Source organism: Narcine bancroftii, chromosome 2 (genome assembly GCF_036971445.1).
Source record: "Narcine bancroftii isolate sNarBan1 chromosome 2, sNarBan1.hap1, whole genome shotgun sequence".
In the NCBI taxonomy this organism is placed as follows: domain Eukaryota; kingdom Metazoa; phylum Chordata; class Chondrichthyes; order Torpediniformes; family Narcinidae; genus Narcine; species Narcine bancroftii.
In genome coordinates this window covers 173751207-173771163 of record NC_091470.1, presented here as the reverse complement: position 1 = coordinate 173771163, position 19957 = coordinate 173751207, and the positions used below count along the sequence as shown (strand labels likewise).

Below are 19957 nucleotides of genomic sequence, written 5' to 3'. Positions count from 1 at the left end.
ATCTGAAGTGTTGAGTGAAGACCTACCACACTGACTCTGTACATCAATGTCTGTTTCATCAGTGGTTTTTCTCCCTTCCTTCCAGGACCTCCCACAGTGTCCATCTCTCCCCGAGGGCCAGTCCGATTGGGTGTAGGTAATTCCATTACTCTGGAGTGCATCGCAATGGGCGAACCTCGTCCAACAATCAGTTGGCATCGGGTCAGCAGCAGGCCGAGGAACAACCTGGGCCGACAGCTGCCAAAGAAGGGGGATCCCATCCTGACAGTGAGTAAACCTCAATTCTTAACTCTGATGTGGTTCTCTCTCCACAGGCACTGCCCCACCCACGGAGTGTTTCTGCCATTTTCTGATTTTATGTATGATTCACAACTTTCACTCTGCCATAATTGTCCTCAACAAATTTAAACGTGAAAGATGCAATGAAAAGGGAGCCGTTAGTTTCTGGAGACTGCTCCATCATTCAATGCAGTCACCCCATCCTGTGCATCAGAATTATATTCTCCATCTTCCCTGTGGTTTCTTCATGCCTTTTGTATCCCAAAGTCTCAACATCTTTTTTAAATATACCATATGTGCTCGAGTTAAAGTCAAACCCCTATATTTGGGGAAAAAAAATCTGGAATCTTCTGTATATTTCATGCAAGAATCAACCCTAGTTCTTCACAGAGAACATATCATCAGTTGCAAGGACTGCCACAGTTGATGTAGTGGTTAGCGCAACGCTGTTACAGCGCCAGCGATCGGGACCGGGGTTTCAATCCAGCACTGTCTGTAAGGAGTTGATACGTTTTACCCGTGTCTGTCTTAGTTTTCATACTCCAATTTCCTCCTACTGTTCAAAATGTACCAGGGGTTGTAGGTCAATTGGGTGACACAGGCTCGTGGGCAAAAATGGCCTGTTACCATGCCGTATGTCTAAATGTTTAAAAATATGTGCATAAATGTTACGATGAGGAAATTATTTTTTTCTCTGTGTTATTAGGGTGTTTCGATGTACAATTCATACAAACATTAGGGTTACAGATTCCCTAAGTTCATTATTGACCAAGAACGATAATCACTGGAAGTGTAATTTGTATTCATATTCACAAAGTATATCACACCACCATTAGATATTAGATTGACAATATTAATTTACTTCACTATAATTACTGTCCCCCTGAATGGGAGCTTAATACTGTAACTACGATAAAATTATGAAATCCTTAACACAGCACTTCGTCTGCTTGCCATTGGTCAATGTGAGCAGTTCCTTTGGTCGTTCACCATTCTCACTGCCCGTGGGAAGAAGCTGTTTCTCAGCCTGGTGGTTCTGGCTCTGATCCTCCTGTATCTCTTCCCCAACCGGAGCAGCTGAAAGATGCTGTGTGTGGGACGGAAAGGGGTTCTCAATGATTTTGTTTGCCCGCTTCAGATGTTTTCTTCAGTAAGGAGTCTAAATCAATTCCAAGTACTCCAGGTGTGGCCACACCATGTTTATGATATCCTCACTCTGTACTCAAAGCCTCTTGCAATGAAGTCCAATGTCCCACTTGGCCCAGAAACGTATTTTTTGCACCTGCATCAGTGACTGGTGGACAAGCTATGTAGATGGCTTCTTCCATCAACATTTCCCAATCAATCACGGGTTCAGGGATAGTCTGCCTTTGAGTGCTTTTCCCAACCAAAGAGAATGACTTCACATTTATTTGCATATTTTGCGATGGATTTTCTCCTTCACTGAACCTTCTCCAATTACCTTAAAGCCCATCTGATCCCAGCCAGTTGGTAAATGTACAGATATTCCATTTGGTTCCCTTCACCACAAGAGGAACAGGAACAGTTGCAGGCCAGTTCACCCTCGATCTTGTCATGACAGTCTCGAACATTCCCCCACCTCTCCACTTTCCTGTGAAGCAGAAGGTTTGGTTTCTTCCGTTCTTCTCTTCCACCACTCACGTGAAAAACATAAGAAAAATATATTATGTTACGTGAGGTGAAAAGAAAACAAGGATTTTGGTTAAATGTGCTGTGGGCACCAGGGGGAGGGGGGAGGGTGTAGAGCCCTCATTGAGAATGATTTTAATTAAGGTTCTGTCACTGGGTTAATTAAAGGCACCATGAAGCCTGCAATGTGCACTTCACTTAAAACATCTGGTTACAAGATGACTACGAAATATTGTAACAGTAGCAGAAGTCCAAATGATCTCAGTATTGACTCAGTAAAAGGGTAATATATTGTTAATGAATTTCAGCCTAGCTGTGTTCCTACCCATGACCATTTATATCCGGGAATGACAAGCAGACAAAGTGTTGGGTTAAGGCTTTCAAAACTTTATGGTGGTTACGGTATTAAACACCCATTCAGGGATACAGTAATTATAGTGAAGTAAATGCATATGATCTATCTTGTGTAAGAAATGGTGGTGTGATATACGTTATGAAAATTAAATGAAATACACTGCCAGTAATTGTCGTGAAGAAGGGGTATGAGGAGGAGAACAGGTCAACAGGCAAGAGGTCATAGTCAAGCTGAAAGGGGAAAGCTCTTCATTCAGAGCGTGATGGGAGTGTGGAATGAGCTGCCAGCTGGGTGCAGCTTCGATCTTGTGTTTTAAGAATAAATTGGATGGAGAGGTCTGGAGGGTTCTGGAACGGGAGCAGGTCAGTGGGACCAGTGTGATGATGGTCAGCACAAACTAGAAGGGCAGAATGGCCTCTTTTCTGTGCTGTGTGTTCTATGGTTCTAGGTCACAGGTGGATATGGGTGGGCAGGCAGAGGGAAAACGCTGGGAAACGTAACATTTATGTACAGGTACTTAATTATATTTAAAATTGAGCCATACAGCACAGTAACAGACCCTTTCAGCCATGAACCCATGCTGCTCAATTACACCCAATTGACCTACGACATGGGATGCTTTGAAGGGTGGGAGGAAATCGGGGTAAACCTACACAGACTCAGGGAGGATGTACAAACTCCTTACAGATAGTATTCGAACTGGAAACTTGTTTAATGTAATGTAAATGTTCGTTCACCTTCAGCACATACTCTAACTAGTGTTTTAGTTACTGGCACATTGTTATTCATCTTGTGTTACATTGAGAAGGCTGCCCCTTCAAGTAGAGAATCACATCAGGATTTTCTGTCGAACGACCATGGCTGAGGTGTTAACCAGAGCAAATCGTGCATCCTTTCTTGTAATGGCACTGCTAACAAGCTTGTTGAACCAAAGACACTGCCTCACTTTTCGTGCCCTATTATTTTAATTTTTGTTGTAAGATGGTTCTAATCTGAATGTTTGCCCTGTGACCCTGCCGCAAACACTGAATTTCATGACTTGTTTATGACAATAAATTCTGATTCTGAAGTTGAAAATCTGCCGTTGCTGGTGTCTTGTGTAGTGCATTAAAAGTGCTGGAGTAATTAATTCACAGCTCACGTGACTTCCATAGGAAGTAAAAGAGAGTCAGCGTTTTATGGAGTGCAGGAACTCCATCTCTCTCACTTTCTGTATCCCTCTATCTCCTTTCTCCAGCTCTTACCCCCTTTCCCTCTCTACTCAGAGATCTACTCCCTTCCCCCTATCATTTCCCAGAGTTTTCCCTCTGCCTGCTCACCCATATCCACCTGTGACCTAGAACCATAGAACACACAGCACAGAAAACAGGCCATTCTGCCCTTCTAGTTTGTGCTGACCATCATCACACTGGTCCCACTGACCTGCTCCCGTTCCAGAACCCTCCAGACCTCTCCATCCATGTACCTATCCAATTTATTCTTAAAACACAAGATCGAAGCTGCACCCAGCTGGCAGCTCATTCCACACTCCCATCACGCTCTGAATGAAGAGCTTTCCCCTTTCAGCTTGATTATGACCTCTTGCCTGTTGACCTGTTTTCCTCCTCTTACCCCTTCTTTCTTCTTCACCTCCCTCCCATCCACCTTTTTCTTCAGGTGCCTGCCTCCTTTTTGCTCATACCTTGGGGTAGGGTTCACGCCAAAAACATTAGTTACCCTTTGCTTCCTATAGATCTGCTGAGTTTCTCCAGCACTTTTGTGAACTGCACTGTAATCACAGCATCTGCAGATGTTCCGTTTAACTCCATTCACAGAGACTGATATAGTGCAAGAAAAAAAGTTGTGTTACAATAGTATAGACCAGTGGTTCTCAACCTCTTTCCACTCCCGTACCACTTTAAGTATTCCCTATGCCATAGGTGCTCTGTGATTAGTAAGGTTTTGTTTAAGGTGGGATGTGAGTGGAAAGAAAAAGTTTGAAAACCACTGTTTTAATCGTACCTAATTGACTCGTTATGTGCACGGTTTCATAACTCCAAAGGAAATGGGCCAAGGACAGTTTTTCTCAAGGAAAATATTTCAGTCACAATTGGATCTAGAGCAGTGATTCTCAACCTTCCCTTCCCACTCACAGACCACCTTAAGCAATTCCTTACTAATCACAGAGCATCGATGGCATGGAGATTACTTATGTGAGTGGAAAGAAAAAGGTTGAGAACGACAGGTATGGACAGTTCTTCGGCGTCAGGACCGTCCAAGTAACAAGATGAGGTTCATGAGCCCGATTTTGTCAAATTATGAAGACTTCTTAGAGTAGAAAACCGCTGGACTTTGGAGAACTTTCGAGAAAAGGGAGGCATGGTTAGCATAGGGGAACAACACCTGTGGCCGGGGTTTAAATCCGGTGCTGCCTGCAAGGAGTTTGCATGTTCTCCCTGTGTCTGCGTTGGTTTCGTCCTGTGCAGGCCTGTGGGCTGGAAGGGCCCGTTTCCATGCTGAGTCTAAATGTTTTGCTTAATTAAATTTTATTTTATTTTAATTGCCTCAAAATGTCCCTCAGGTTCTTCAGCTTCCTCTTGCCACTTGATCCTGAATGGATCCAGACTGTACTTCTATCACATTGGAGTCTGGAGTGGTGGCATAAACACATACCAAATAAAACTGGAGTATCCAGACAATTGTATGAGCACAAAAAGGAAGAGGAACTCAGTGGGTCAAACAGCATCTGTGGAGGGAAGGGGATGGTGAGCATTTCAAGTCCTGACCTGACAGCAGGACTGACAGTGTTTACTGTACACTCAGTCCCTATGTTAGGACCTGACCTGAAACAGCGACCACCCCTTTGCCCCCACTGATGCTGCTCAACTAGAGTGATTTGCTTTATACTCCAGATTCCAGCAACTACCATCTCTTGTATCTCCAGGTGTATGAATTTAACATCACCAATATCCCTTGCAGAATACAAGAAGAAATGTCACTTTGAAGCCCAATTAAGTCTAATATTACAGTACAATCCCTGTTATCCCCTGTTATCTGGCATAGTGGTTAATGCAACGCTGTTGCCAGCGATTAGGATTAGGGTTGGAGTCCCTCGGCTGTCTGTAAGGAGTTTGTACGTTCTCTTCGTATCTGTGTGGGTTTTCCCCAGGGGCTCCTGTTTCCTCTCACCCTTCAAAACGTACCAAAGGTTGAAGGTGAATCGGGTGTAATTGGACGAAACGGGCTCGAAGGCCAGAAGGGCTTGGTACCATGCTGTACGTCTAAATTTAAATTTATCTGGAATTTAAGCAACTGGCAGCCTCAAGTAACCAGCAAAAATAAAATCACAGAAAATAAATACATTAAAAAATATGGGTTTAAATTTGGCACACCTCATCGTTAGTTCACCTATCACACGACATCCAATCTCAAGCAACCAGAAAATTCACTTATCCTCCATCTACCAATTTCCAAAGGTGCGGGATGCCAGGGATTTTACGGCAATTATACACTTACTTTAAATCTTAAACTCGTGCAGTGTTTCTTTCAACGCAACTTTTGTCAAACTTTGATCATATTTGTGTACTTACTTTCTGCATTAAATATCAAAGTCCATATTGCTGGAGAAAACAGCCTGAGGGAACTGCAATCGCACCATCCCACCAATGGAGGAGCTCAAATGTGCGCGTCTAGATCCTCAGTCATCAGTGCAGAGAAAACCCGAATCTTCAACAGCTGGAATCAGTATGATGTAAAAACGAGGACAATATGAGATGGACCAAACTGAGCTCCTTTCCTTCACCCTACCTTACCTGAATCACTGTACACCATCCTTCGATCTCCCGAACTACTGCCATGAGTGAGCCTCTTGTGTTACTTCACGGTTTATGACCAGGGCTCCAAACAGAGGAAAAGCAACATGAGCATTGATCTCCTGTAATCGCTGCCAGTTTAACCCCAGTTACTGTCCTCTCCATTTCAGATTCCTTCTGGCCGGTTGCAGGATTCTGGGATCTACTCCTGCAGGTCGACCAATATGTTTGGCACAGCAGAAGCACAAGTGGAGGTCATCGTCGACCGCTCGCCCTCCACACCTCAGGCTCCTCAGGTGACCGCAGAGGAACCTTCAATAACCACCACAGCAGGCCAGACAGCTACCCTGCGTTGCTCAGCTACCGGTATGTCCTGATGTTGGCAATTTCTGCTGATCATCACAAGGCTTGGAATATCGTTGATCACCTCATCCCTATTTTGCCTGTTTGGACCTGCTGAGTGCATCTACCAAAAGACGTAGAACATCAGTATTCACTCAGGAAGCAAGTACGGTCATAGGAAGTAGGGAAAACAAGCAGTGAGGTCATGGAACCGATACAGATTAAAGACAAGGAAGGGCTTCCTGTCTTTTTTTTTTTTTTTTTTTTTTTTTTTTTTTTTTTTTTTTTTTTTTTTTTTTTTTTTTTTTTTTTTATTTTTCACACCATAAATCACAATAGCCATGATATACACTTTTTCTTTTCCACACATTTACAGTGACTTTTTCTCCCTCCCCCCTCCCTCCTCCCAAGCCACCACCCCATCCCTCCCCCCTCTCATCCATTTTAGTTATACAATCTAGGTTGCATTAATTCAGTTAGACAATGTTGTCATTCAACAAAAATACACCAGAAATTCTACTGAGTCCATTTTTTTCTTCTCTTCTCCTTCCATCAACTTAGGTAATGTTTGTTCCCGGTAGGTTTTCGCTATTGTATTTAATGTAAGGCTCCCATACTTGTTCGAATATTTCGATATTATTTCTTAAACTATATGTTATTTTTTCTAATGGAATACATTTATTCATTTCTATATACCATTGTTGTATTTTCAAATTATCTTCCAATTTCCAGGTTGACATAATACATTTTTTTGCTACAGCTAGGGCTATCTTAACAAATCTTTTTTGTGCATCCTCCAAGTCAATTCCAAATTCTTTATTTTTTATGTTACTTAGGAGAAAGATCTCTGGATTCTTTGGTATATTGTTTTCTGTTATTTTATTTAATATCTGATTGAGATCATCCCAAAATTTTTCTACTCTCTCACATGTCCAGATTGCATGAATTGTTGTTCCCCTTTCTTTTTTACATCGAAAACATCTATCAGATACTGTTGGGTCCCATTTATTTAACTTTTGCGGTGTGATGTATAGTCTGTGTAACCAATTATATTGTATCATACGCAGCCTCGTATTTATTGTATTTCTCATCGTTCCAGAGCATAACTTCTCCCATGTTTCCTTTTTTATCTTTATATTTAAATCTTGTTCCCATTTTTGTTTAGTTTTACCATTTGTTTCCTCATTTTCCTTTTCTTGCAGTTTAATATACATATTTTTTATAAATCTTTTGATTAACATTGTATCTGTAATCACATATTCAAGGTTACTTCCCTCTGGTAAACTCAAGTTGCTTCCTAATTTATCTTTCAAGTAGGATCTCAGTTGGTACTATGCCAGCGCTGTATCTCCCGTTATATTGTACTTATCTCTCATTTGTTCAAAGGATAAGAATCTACTTCCTGAAAAACAATTTTCTATTCTTTTAATCCCTTTTTTTTCCCATTTTCTAAAGGCAAGGTTGTCTATTGTAAAAGGGAGTAGCTTATTTTGCGTCAATATTAGTTTTGGTATTTGGTAATTTATTTTATTTCTTTCTACATGTATCTTCTTCCATATATTGAGGAGATGGTGTAATACTGGAGAAGTTCTATGTTGTACCAATTTTTCGTCCCATTTATATAATATGTGTTCAGGTATCTTTTCCCCTATTTTATCTAATTCTAGTCTCGTCCAGTCTGGTTTTTCCCTTGTTTGATAAAAATCTGATAGGTACCTTAATTGTGCGGCTCTATAATAATTTTTGAAGTTTGGCAATTGTAAGCCTCCTTGTTTATACCATTCTGTTAATTTGTCTAGTGCTATCCTCGGTTTCCCCCCTCTCCATAAAAATCTCCTTATTATTTTCTTTAACTCTTTGAAGAATTTTTCTGTCAGTTGTATTGGCAATGCCTGAAATAAGTATAGTATCCTTGGAAAAATGTTCATTTTAATACAGTTTATCCTTCCTATCAGTGTTAGTGGTAGCTCTTTCCAATGCTCTAAATCGTCCTGTAGTTTTTTCATTAGTGGATTGTAATTGAGTTTATATAATTGGCCTAGATTTTTGTTTATTTGCACACCTAGGTATCTTATTGCCTGCGTTTGCCATCTGAATGGGGATTCCTCCTTAAATTTTGAGAAATCCGCGTTATTCATAGGCATTGCTTCACTTTTATTTACGTTTATCTTGTATCCCGACACTTCTCCATATTCCTTCAATTTCTTATATAGTTCTTTTATTGATAGTTCTGGTTCTGTTAAGTACACTATCACATCATCCGCAAACAGACTGATTTTATATTCCCTGTCTTTTATTTTTATTCCTTTTATATTATTATCTCTTCTTATCGATTCTGCTAGTGGTTCTATAGCTAGCGCAAACAATAATGGTGATAGTGGGCATCCCTGCCGCGTTGACCTGCTTAAGTTAAATTGCTTTGATACATGTCCATTTACTGTCACTTTCGCTAACGGTCCCTTATATAATGCTTTAATCCAATTAATATACTTCTCCGGTAAACTGAATTTTTGCAATACTTTGAACAAGTAATTCCATTCTACTCTGTCGAAGGCCTTCTCTGCGTCTAAAGCAACTGCTACTGCCGGTGCTTTATTTCCTTCTACTGCATGAATTAAGTTAATAAATTTACAAATATTGTCTGTTGTGCGTCTTTTTTTGATAAATCCAGTTTGGTCTAAATTTACCATTTTCGGTACCTGTTCTGCTAATCTGTTCGCTAATAGTTTAGCTATTATCTTATAATCTGTGTTTAGCAAAGATATTGGTCTATATGACGCTGGTGAGAGTGGATCTTTCCCTTGTTTTAGTATCACTGTAATTATTGCTGTTTTACATGAATCTGGTAAGTTTTGTGTCTCATCAATCTGGTTGATTACATCCAGGAGGGGCGGTATTATTAGGTCTTTAAATGTTTTGTAGAATTCTATTGGGAGTCCATCCTCTCCTGGTGTCTTATTATTTGGTAAATTTTTTATTATCTCTTGTATTTCTACTGTTCCAAATGGTTCTGTTAATTTATTTTGTTCCTCTATTTGTAGTTTTGGTAGTTCAATTTTAGTCAAAAATTCATCTATTTTCCCTTCTTTCCCTTCGTTTTCGGTTCGGTATAATTGTTCATAGAATTCTCTGAAGTTTTCCTTAATTTCTTTTGGATTATATGTAATTTGTTTGTCTTTTTTCCTTGTTGCCAATACCGTTTTCTTAGTTTGCTCTGTCTTAAGCTGCCATGCTAGGATTTTGTGTGTTTTTTCCCCTAGTTCATAATATTTCTGTTTTGTCTTCATTATATTCTTCTCCACCTTATATGTTTGTAATGTTTCATATTTTATTTTTTTATCCGCCAATTCTCTTCTTTTGGTTGTATCTTCCTTTATTGCTAATTTTTTTTCTATGTTTATTATTTCCCTTTCCAACTGCTCTGTTTCCTGATTATAGTCCTTCTTCATCTTGGTTGCATAACTTATTATTTGCCCTCTAATGAATGCTTTCATTGCGTCCCATAGTATAAACTTATCTTCCACTGATTCCGTATTTACTTCAAAGTACATTTTTAATTGTTTTTCAATAAATTCTCTAAAATCCTGTCTTTTAAGTAGCATGGGGTTTAATCTCCATCTATACATTCTTGGAGGGATGTCTTCTAGCTCTATTGCCAATAACAGGGGTGAGTGGTCCGATAATAGTCTAGCTTTATATTCCGTTTTCCTAACTCTCCCTTGTATGTGGGCTGATAACAGGAATAGGTCTATCCTTGAGTATGTTTTATGTCTAGTCGAGTAGTATGAGTATTCCTTTTCTTTTGGGTTTTGTTTCCTCCATATGTCCACAAGTTTCATTTCTTGCATTGATTTAATTATAAATTTGGTTACTTTGTTCTTCCTGTTAATTTTTTTCCCCGTTTTATCCATATTTGGATCCAAATTCAGATTGAAATCCCCTCCTATTAGTATGTTCCCTTGCGTATTAGCTACCTTCAAAAAGATATCTTGCATAAACTTTTGATCTTCTTCGTTAGGTGAATATATATTAAGTAGATTCCAAAGCTCTGAATATATCTGACATTTTATCATAACATATCTCCCTGCTGGATCTATTATTTCCTCTTCTATTTTAAATGGCACATTTTTGCTAATTAATATAGCCACTCCTCTTGCTTTTGAATTATACGATGCTGCTGTTACATGTCCTACCCAATCTCTCTTTAATTTCTTGTGCTCCAATTCAGTTAAATGTGTTTCTTGGACAAATGCTATATCTATTTTTTCCTTTTTCAGTAAATTTAGTAGTTTCTTCCTTTTAATTTGGTTATGTATTCCATTAATATTTAGAGTCATATAGTTCAGCGTAGCCATTTTATATTTTGTTTATCTTCTCTTTCCGTTTTTCCATCATTACCTTTCCTCCTTTTCCATTTCTGTTTTCTTATTTTCAACTCTTTACCAGACAACATTCCTACAACATCCAACATTTTCCTTATTCTCCTATTTCTATCTTCTTTATCCCCAATCTCCCCTTCCCCTCCTGAGTTGCCCTTTATCCCTTGTCGGACAACCACATCTCCCCTCTCCATTTGGATTTGCGAATCCACTCGCAAGCGTCAACTGATTTTGCAGTGACCGCTCTTTTCCCCCCACCCAGCCCCCCCCAGAAAAGATTTCGTTTTTTATATGTCACAAAGGTCACTCTTTTAGTTCCCTCCTTATTCTCTCTATTCCATTACCTTCCCTTATTAATTCTTGTCTATACTTTCTATGTTTTCCTCTAATTACAGATACTTTCACATATGCCCGTTGTCTCTATTCACTCTTATACCTCTTTACCCGCATACATATCAATCGTGGTCATTTTTACCCTCCTTACCCGTCTTCATCCCTCAGTCTATTTTTGTCTTTACCCACATACATATCAATCGTGATAATTTTTGCTCTCATTACCCGTCTTCATCCCTCAGTCTATTTTTGTAATTGTTCTGCAAATTTTCGTGCTTCTTCTGGATCCGAGAATAGTCTGTTTTGTTGTCCTGGAATAAATATTTTCAATACCGCAGGATGCTTCAGTGTAAATTTATATCCTTTCTTCCATAAAATCGCTTTTGCTGCATTGAACTCTTTTCTCTTCTTTAGGAGTTCAAAGCTTATATCTGGATAAATGAAGATTTTTTGCCCTTTATACTCCAGTGGTTTGTTGCCCTCTCTTACTTTTTCCATTGTCTTCTCCAGCACCTTTTCTCTTGTAGTATATCTTAGGAATTTTACTACAATAGATCTTGGTTTTTGTTGTGGTTGTGGTTTAGGGGCCAATGCTCTATGTGCCCTTTCTATTTCCATTTCTTGCTGTAGTTCTGGACATCCTAGGGCCTTAGGGATCCATTCTTTTATAAACTCCCTCATATTCTTGCCTTCTACATCTTCCTTAAGGCCCACTATCTTTATGTTATTTCTTCTGTTATAATTTTCCATTATATCTATTTTTTGGGCTAGTAATTCTTGTGTCTCTTTAGTTTTTTTATTAGATTCCTCCAATTTCTTTTTTAAGTCTTCTACCTCCATTTCTGCTGCTATTGCCCGTTCTTCCATCTTGTCCATTTTTTTCCCCATTTCTGTTAAGGTCATATCCATTTTATTTATTTTCTTTTCTGTGTTGTTTATTCTTCTTCTTAAATCATTGAATTCCTGTGTTTGCCATTCTTTAAATGACTCCATGTATCCTCTAACAAGAGCAAGTACCTCCTTTACCTTGCCTATCTTTTCTTCTTCTATTTCCCTGTACTCTTCCTCTTCCTCTTCTTCTTCCTCTAGGTTGACCATCTGTTGTTTCTTTGCTGCCCTTTCCTCCTCTTCTTTCTTGTTTCCATTGTCTTCTGTGGTGTCTTCTTGCTGCAGGTGTTCTGCAGCTGTCGTTGCCGGCTGTGGAGATCGACTCCCCAGCTGGTCCCCCCTCCCGTCGGTGTGTTTTTTTGTATGCGCATCGCGCATGCGCGAGGAGTCGCGCATGCGCGGTTGCGCACTTTTACTCGGCTCTGTGAGCCATTGTTGTAGTTCTCTTTCTACCGACCTGAGGTAGTGGGGTCTTCTCTCCGCAGCGGGCCTCTTCAGACAGGTAAGGCCTTCACCTTTTTCCTCCGTTGTCTTCTCTTCCTCTCTTCTTTCCGTTGATTTTGATTTTTCTCCTTTTGTCTCCATCTTCTTTCCACCTTTATATTCACTTTTCTTTAACTTGTATTTCTGTGCCTTTGTATTTTCTCTCGTTTTTCCCGACTTTTCTGGAGAGGGCTGGAGTTCACCGTCCGGCCACTACTCCATCACGTGACTCCTCCCCGAAGGGCTTCCTGTCTTAAAGCAAATAAGGGTGGATAAATCCTAAGGACCTGACAAGATATTCCCTCGGACCTTGAGGCCAGTGTAGAAATTGAAGGGGCTCTGGCAGAAATATTTAAAATGTCCTTGGCCACAGGTGGTTTGGCGGGTAGTTCAAGTTATTTAAAAAAGGCTGCAAAAGTAACCCTGGAGATTATAGGCTGGTGAGCCCAACGTTAGTGGTAGGTAAATTATTGGAAGGTCACAAGATCACAAGAAATACGAACAGAAGCAGGCCATTTGGCCCATCGAGTCTTCTCCACGAAACCTCCCTGAACTAAATGGTTCTCGCATCTAGTTCCAAGTTCCAGCCATGATACCCTGACTAATTAGATACCTATCAATTTCCCCTTTAAATTCCCCCAATGGTCCTGCCTCCAAAGCTGCATGTGGCAATGAATTCCACAAATCCTCGACCCTCTGGCTAAAGAAATTTCCCCTCATCTCTGTTGTAAATTGGTACTTTTTAATTCTAAGACTGTGCCCTCTTGTCCTGGAATCACCCAGCAGGGGAAACATTTACATCCACTGTGTCCAATCCATTCATTATTCAAAATGTTTCTGTCATCCCCTCTCATTCTCCTATATCCTAATGAATCGAGTTCAAGAGCCACTAAGCATTCCTCACATGTTATCCTTCTCATCCCTAGAATCATTCTGGTAAACCTCCTCTGTTCCCTCTCCAACCCTGCTATATCCTTTCTATGATATGGGACCCAAAACTGCACACAGTTCTCCAAGTGAGGTCTCCCCATCAACACCTCTTTATTCTTGTACACAATCCCCTTTGAAACAACAGCCAACGTAGCATTCGCCTTCTGTACTGCTGATCCAACATTCAGGTTATCCTGCACAAGGACCCCCAAGTCCTTTTGTACTTCTGAAGTTTGAATTTTCTCCCCATCCAAATAATAATCCGTTTATTTCCTTGACCAAAATGCACAACCCTACATTTCTCAACATTATATCTCATCCGCCATTTATTCGCCCATTCGCCTAAGCTGTCCTAGTCTCTCTGCAAGCTTTCAATTTCTTCTACACTTTGTACTTAGCCAATTATCTTCATGTCATCTGCAAACTTTGCCACAAAACCATTTAATCCATAATCTAAATCATCAATGTACATTGTAAAAAGAAGCTGCCCCAACTCCGGCCCCTGCAGACACCACTAGTAACAGGCAACCAACCAGAACAGGATCCCTTTATTCCCTCCCTTTCCTTCCTGCCTATTAGCCAATGCTCCACCCAATCTATTAATTTCCTGTAATTCCATGAACGCTCATCTTATTAAGCAGCCTCTTCTGCGGCACCTTATCGAAGGCCTTTTGAAAATCCAAATACACAACATCCACAGCCTCTCCCTTGTCCACCCTATTTGAGATTTCCTCAAAAAATTCCAATAGGCAGGATCTTCCCCTCATGAACCCTATCATGGACCTGTCATGCCATGCACCTCGAAGTATTCCATAACCTCGTCCTTGAGGATTGATTCCAATATCTTTCCAACTACTGATAACAGACTAATAGGCCTATAATTTCCTTTTTTCTGCCTCTCTCCTTTCTTAAACAGTGGAACTACCTTTGCGACCTTCCAATCCTCAGGAAGGTGTTCTAAGAGATCGGATATACAATTATTCAGATAGCCAGAAACTATGCATGGTAGGTCGCGTTTAACCAATATAGAGTTTTTCGAGAAGGTTCCAGGAAAGTTGAAGAAGGAAAGGCTTTGGATGTTGTCTACATGGACTTTAGTAAGGCCTTTGACAAGGTCCCACTTGGGACCTTGATCAGGAAGGTGCAGACATTGGGTATTCATGGTGAAGTAGTGAATTGGATTGGACAATGGCTGGACAGGAGAAGTGGTGGATGATTGCTTCTCAGACTGGACGCCTGTGACTAGTGGTGTGCCTCAGTGATCGGTGCTAGGACCATTGTTGTTTGTCATCTATATCAATGAGCTGAATGATAATGTAGTAAATTGGATCAGCAAGTTTGCAGATGACACTAAGATTGGAGGCGTTGGGGACAGTGAAGAATGTTTTCAAACTTGTAGAGGGATCTGGATCAGCTGAAAAATGGCAGATGGAATTTAATGCAGACAAGTGTAAAGGGCCTACACAGTAAATGGTCGGGCACTGAGGAGTGTGGTAGAATAGAGGGATCTGGAATACAGATACATAATTCCTTGAAAATGAAATCATAGGTGGATATGTTTGAAAAGAGATCTTTTGGTATATTAACCTTCTTAAATCAAAGTATTAAGTATGAGTCGGGATATTATGGTAAAGTTGTATAAGACAGTGGAGAGGCCAAATTTGGAGTATTGTGTGCAGTTTTGGTGACCTAACTACAGGAAAGATATCTATACGATAGAAAGAGTGGTGGGAAGATTTACTAGGATGTTGCCTGCACTTCAGGAACTGATTTACAAGGACTTTACAAGTTAGGGTTTTATTCCCTAGACTTTAGAAGATTTTAATAGAGGTATTTCAAATTATGAGGGGGATAGACAGAGTAAATGCAGATCGGCTTTTTTCCACTGAGGGTAGGTGAGATACAAACCAGAGGATATGGGTTAAGAGTGAAAGGGGAAAAGATTAGGGGGAACTTTTTCACACAGAGAGTTGTGGGAATGTGGAACGAGCTACCAGCTGAGGTGGTGAATGCAGGCTCAATTTTAACATTTAAGAAGAATTTGGACGTACATGGATGGGAGAGGGATAGAGGGCTATGGACTGGGTACAGGTCAGTGGGACAGGCCCCTTCAGCACAGACTAGGAGGCCCAAAGGAGCCTGTTTCTGTGCAGTAATGTCCTGTGGTTCCCACAGCACAGTACATTATGTCCACGATGTTGCGCCATTTATGTGAATCTACTCCACCACAAAATAATTTTTCCCTCACACCCATAACCCTCCATTTTTATTACATCCATGTGTCTGTCTGAGTCTTTTGAATGCCCCTATTGTACCAGCCTCCACCACCACCCTGGCAACGCATTCCATAAATCCATAACTCTGTGTAAAAAATCTGACCTCTGACATCTCCCCTAAACTTTCCTCCACTCACTTTAACCAGATGTCATCTGGTATTTGCTAGTCTCACCCCAGGAGAAAGGTACTAGCTGTCCACCCTATGTAACCCCCTCACAATCGTACATACCTCTATTAACTGACCTCTCATCCTTCTCTCTTCCAAAGAGAGAAGCCTCATTAGACACGTTCTCCTGGTAAATCTCCTCCTGTGCCATCCACAGGGCTTCCATATCCTTCCTGTAATGGGGTGACCAGAAGGGAGCACAATCCTCTGAATGTGGTCTCACTGGAGATTTACAGAGCGGCAACATTTCTAGATTCTTTTGCAGGTGCTCCTTGACATACGTTCTGGAAAACCCAGGATAAATTGGAAAAATCATAAGTTGAAGAAGAATACTGCACCTACTATTTTTAATAATTAAATATTGAATACCTTTATTCCACACTGAAAAATTCCATTGACATACACAGCTGAAAGCACACTGGGCATGAAGAATGCTTGGAGCATTGAGACTGAGTGTGGTTGAGTCAACATTGCGAGAGAATATGCTGTATGATACTCTCGCCCGATGTTGCCATCGCCCAGCATCTTAAAAATCACAAAGAGCAGGGGTCCCAGAACAGATCCCTGTGGAACGTCACTAGTCACTGACCTCCAGGCAGAATACATTCCACCTACAACTGCCCTGTTTTCTGCAGTCAAGCCAATTCTGAATCCACACAGCCAACACTCCTTGGATCTCATGGCTCATGACAAATCTCCCATGACAGACCTTGTCAAATGCCTTTCCATATCCACATCCTCCACCTCACCTTCATCAATTTCCTTGGTCACTTCCTCAAAAAACTCAACTGGGCTTTATAAAGCTGCTATGATTCCTGGAATTTTCTTGAATTAACCCTTGGTTTTCTTCCCTGTCTCTGTAGGTTATCCTACCCCCATTATCCAGTGGTCTAAACTGCGGGCCCCATTGCCATGGCAGCACAAGATTGTTGAAGGGTCATTGGTTATTCCTAATGTAGGACTGCAGGATTCAGGCCAATATATCTGCAATGCCTCCAACTCAGCAGGATTTAACGAGCTCTTCATAATGCTGGATGTTGAAAGTAAGTACAATCCAGTGGAAGAGAGCCAAAAAAGCAGCTCAGGTGACGTCTGTGGGAATTGATGGTTCAGGTTGATGACCTTTCATGGGAACCGCTTCAAATAAAATGCCATCAAACTGAATCATTAACTTCCTTCCTGCATACAGTACCCCAACCTTGCAGGAATATGTTCTCCACTCTTTGGAAATCAGAGCATCTGGTCCATAAGTTATAACTTACTTGTTTTGTGTGCAAATATTAAATTGTTGAATATAACTGTTCATCATCTGGAATTTGACTGAAATTGGGTAACAGTCCCTTCTGGCCCACAAGCCTACATCACCCAAATACTCCCATGTAACCAATTAACCTACTAACCCCATATGTCTTTGGAATGTGAGAGGAAGCCGGAGTTCCCATGGGGTGAATGGTCAAACATTCCTTACAGACAATGGTGGATTCAAGTCCTGGTCACTGGCCCTGTAATAGCATTGTGCTAACCACTACACTAACCCTATGCTAGCCGTGCCGCCCCACGCTAACTGTGCCACCCCTACACTACCCCAGCTGTACCACACCACTGAAGGTAAAAGTGAGCAGTGAATGGAAGAGACACCCGAGAAGTGGGCGAAATGCTTGGCGTAGTGGTTAGTGCAACGTCTTTACCGTGCCAGCGACTGGGACCAGGGTTCAATTCCCATGCTGTTTTTAAGGAGTTTTTACATTCTCCCCGTGTCTGTGTGGGTTTTCCATGGGCGATCCCGTTTTCTCCCAGCCTTCAAAACATACCAGGGGTGTAAGTTAATGGGTTGTAAATTGGGTGGCACCGACTCGTGGACTGAAATGGCCTGTGACCATGCTGTATGCCTAAATTAAATTTTAAAAAATATTGAAGTGCAACAGCAGGTTCACTCCACAGCAATGTCAAGCCATTCGTACAACTTCCTCGCACATCCAATGGTCCTGGTTCAACCTCAGCCTCAGTCCGATCTCTGTGGAGTCTGCAGCTTCACCCTGCATCCATATGGGATTCAACCCACACCCCAATAAAGTATGGGTTCATGGTTTAAATGTCTCTGTAAATCATCCCTCGTGCTATAAGTGAGTGGTGAAACTTTCTAGGAAAATCCCAACCCTGAAATGACCAGAGCTTTGACGAAATGAGTGTCTGGTTAACAGTTCTCATTTTAAAAATTTGTTCTAAAGCCACCGTTCCTTCTTCCTTAGCCATACCATATGCCACCTTCAACGTCGAGGTTGTCACTGTTCGTGTGGGTGAGATCATCCGCTTACACTGCCTGTCCCAAGGAACCCCACCAATCACATATGAATGGTCGAAGATAAACGGAACCTTACCTGATCGAGCAATCACACGCAATGGAATCCTGCAGATTAACCTCGCTGTGGTTTCGGACTCGGGCAAGTACCGATGTCTGGTGAAGAACAAAGTCGGTCAAAGTGAAGCAATTTCAACAGTAAATGTGAAATGTGAGTCCATGCCTTCACTTCCTTTCCCTGGTCTTCTCAAGCTTATTTTCTGTTGCATTATCACCATTTTCAAATAGGAAGTGGATGAGTGATGGGCGGGGACGTGGGAAGGTCAGGGATGTGGGAAGGAGGAAGTGGGTGAGTGATGGATGGGGACGTGGGAAGGAGGAAGTGGGTGAGTGATGGACAGGGATCTGGGAAAGAGAAAGTGGGTGAGCGATAGATGGGGATGTGGGAAGGAGGAAGTGGGTGAGTGATGGACAGGAACGTGGGAAGGAGGAAGTGAGTGAGTGATGGACGGGGACGTGGGAAAGAGGAAATGGGTGATTGATGGGCGGGGACATGCAAAGGAGGAGACAATTCCAACCAAAAAGGGCTGATATTCTCTGTGTAAATTCTTGGACTCAATATCCCATCATGTAACAGGCACATGGATGGAAGCAAAATATAAGGTTACATGGTAGGAAGGGTTTAATATTTTTTGGTAGAAGTACAGTCTGTAGGCCAGCATAATTTCAAGGGCCTGTACTGTTCTGTAATGTTCTATGTTCATTTTGCATCCATTTGCTTTATGACCCTGGATTAAAGCTACCTGAGCTCATAGAATAGCAACCACTGGATAAGCATGTCAATGTCACGCAAACCTATCATCTACGACTCAGCAGGGAACACATGGTTCAGATAGGTTCTACAAAAATTTGGCAGTTTGGTTTCTTTTAGGATGTAGCAGAGTCAAAGAAGAAAGCAATAATGTCCATATATTGACCAGATCCCTTCATATTTCATTCACGTGCCTTGCTGTTACGGCATGGGCCATCATGTCCCTCCATTTTTCACAATCTCTGACCTTCTGAATTGTAGTTGTTTCCTCCCCTTTGACCTGAGATACTGAAGTGGTTTCCCGTTGCCTTCTTCAGTTGCAGTGTCCGTTCTGGGTGGGTCACTCTGGCCATTGATCGTCAGGTTCATCTGCCCAGCGTTTTTAGTTTTACAAACATAAATTCCAATTTGTAGAATCTGCTTGTTAAAAATCATCCATCCTCTGCAATCCATGGCTTCACGTGACCCTGATTGGGAGGCTAAACAGGTCTTACACCTTGCCCAAGGGTGGCCTGTAGGCTATCGGATAGAAGGAGTGTTTACACCTCCTTTCGCTGAGCAATTGCACTGCACCGACACATGCAGGGCATTAAACAAGAATGCTGGGGTCTACGGATGCTGGGGTCAAGTGCAATACACAAATATGGTGGAGAGACTCAGCAGGTCATGCAGTGTCCACAGCGCCATCAGCCACTCCTGACGAAGGAAGGGCTCAGGCCCGAAATGTCGACTGCCTTGCGCTTTCCACGGTTGCTGCATGACCTGCTGAGTTTCTTCAGCGCGTGTGGGTGTTGCATTTTTGCAAGGTGCCGATTTTCACTGCACTCACCTTTAAGCTTGTGGCAGGAAAGGCTGGGAAACCTTTGTCAGATGCCTGCTGCTTCAGGGAGCTGCAGCCTTTCGTTTAGGCCCAGAATTCTTGAACATTTTGTGGGGGAGTGGGGGGGAGGAATCAAGAAACTGCCCCTCCTTCA

At 41.6% G+C, this 19957-nt stretch overlaps 1 protein-coding gene across 7 annotated transcripts in view; it reads left to right on the top strand.

The window, feature by feature from the left end:
• Positions 1–19957, top strand: part of hspg2 (heparan sulfate proteoglycan 2) — a 556383-nt gene that overhangs the window by 445771 nt on the left and 90655 nt on the right. For all 7 annotated transcript variants that reach the window (XM_069919165.1, XM_069919159.1, XM_069919161.1 and 4 more), the window contains 4 exons: positions 86–267; positions 6246–6441; positions 16737–16916; positions 18123–18383. In XM_069919165.1, coding sequence (XP_069775266.1) covers positions 86–267; positions 6246–6441; positions 16737–16916; positions 18123–18383 — 819 coding nt within the window. The remainder of the gene's footprint in view (positions 1–85; positions 268–6245; positions 6442–16736; positions 16917–18122; positions 18384–19957) is intronic.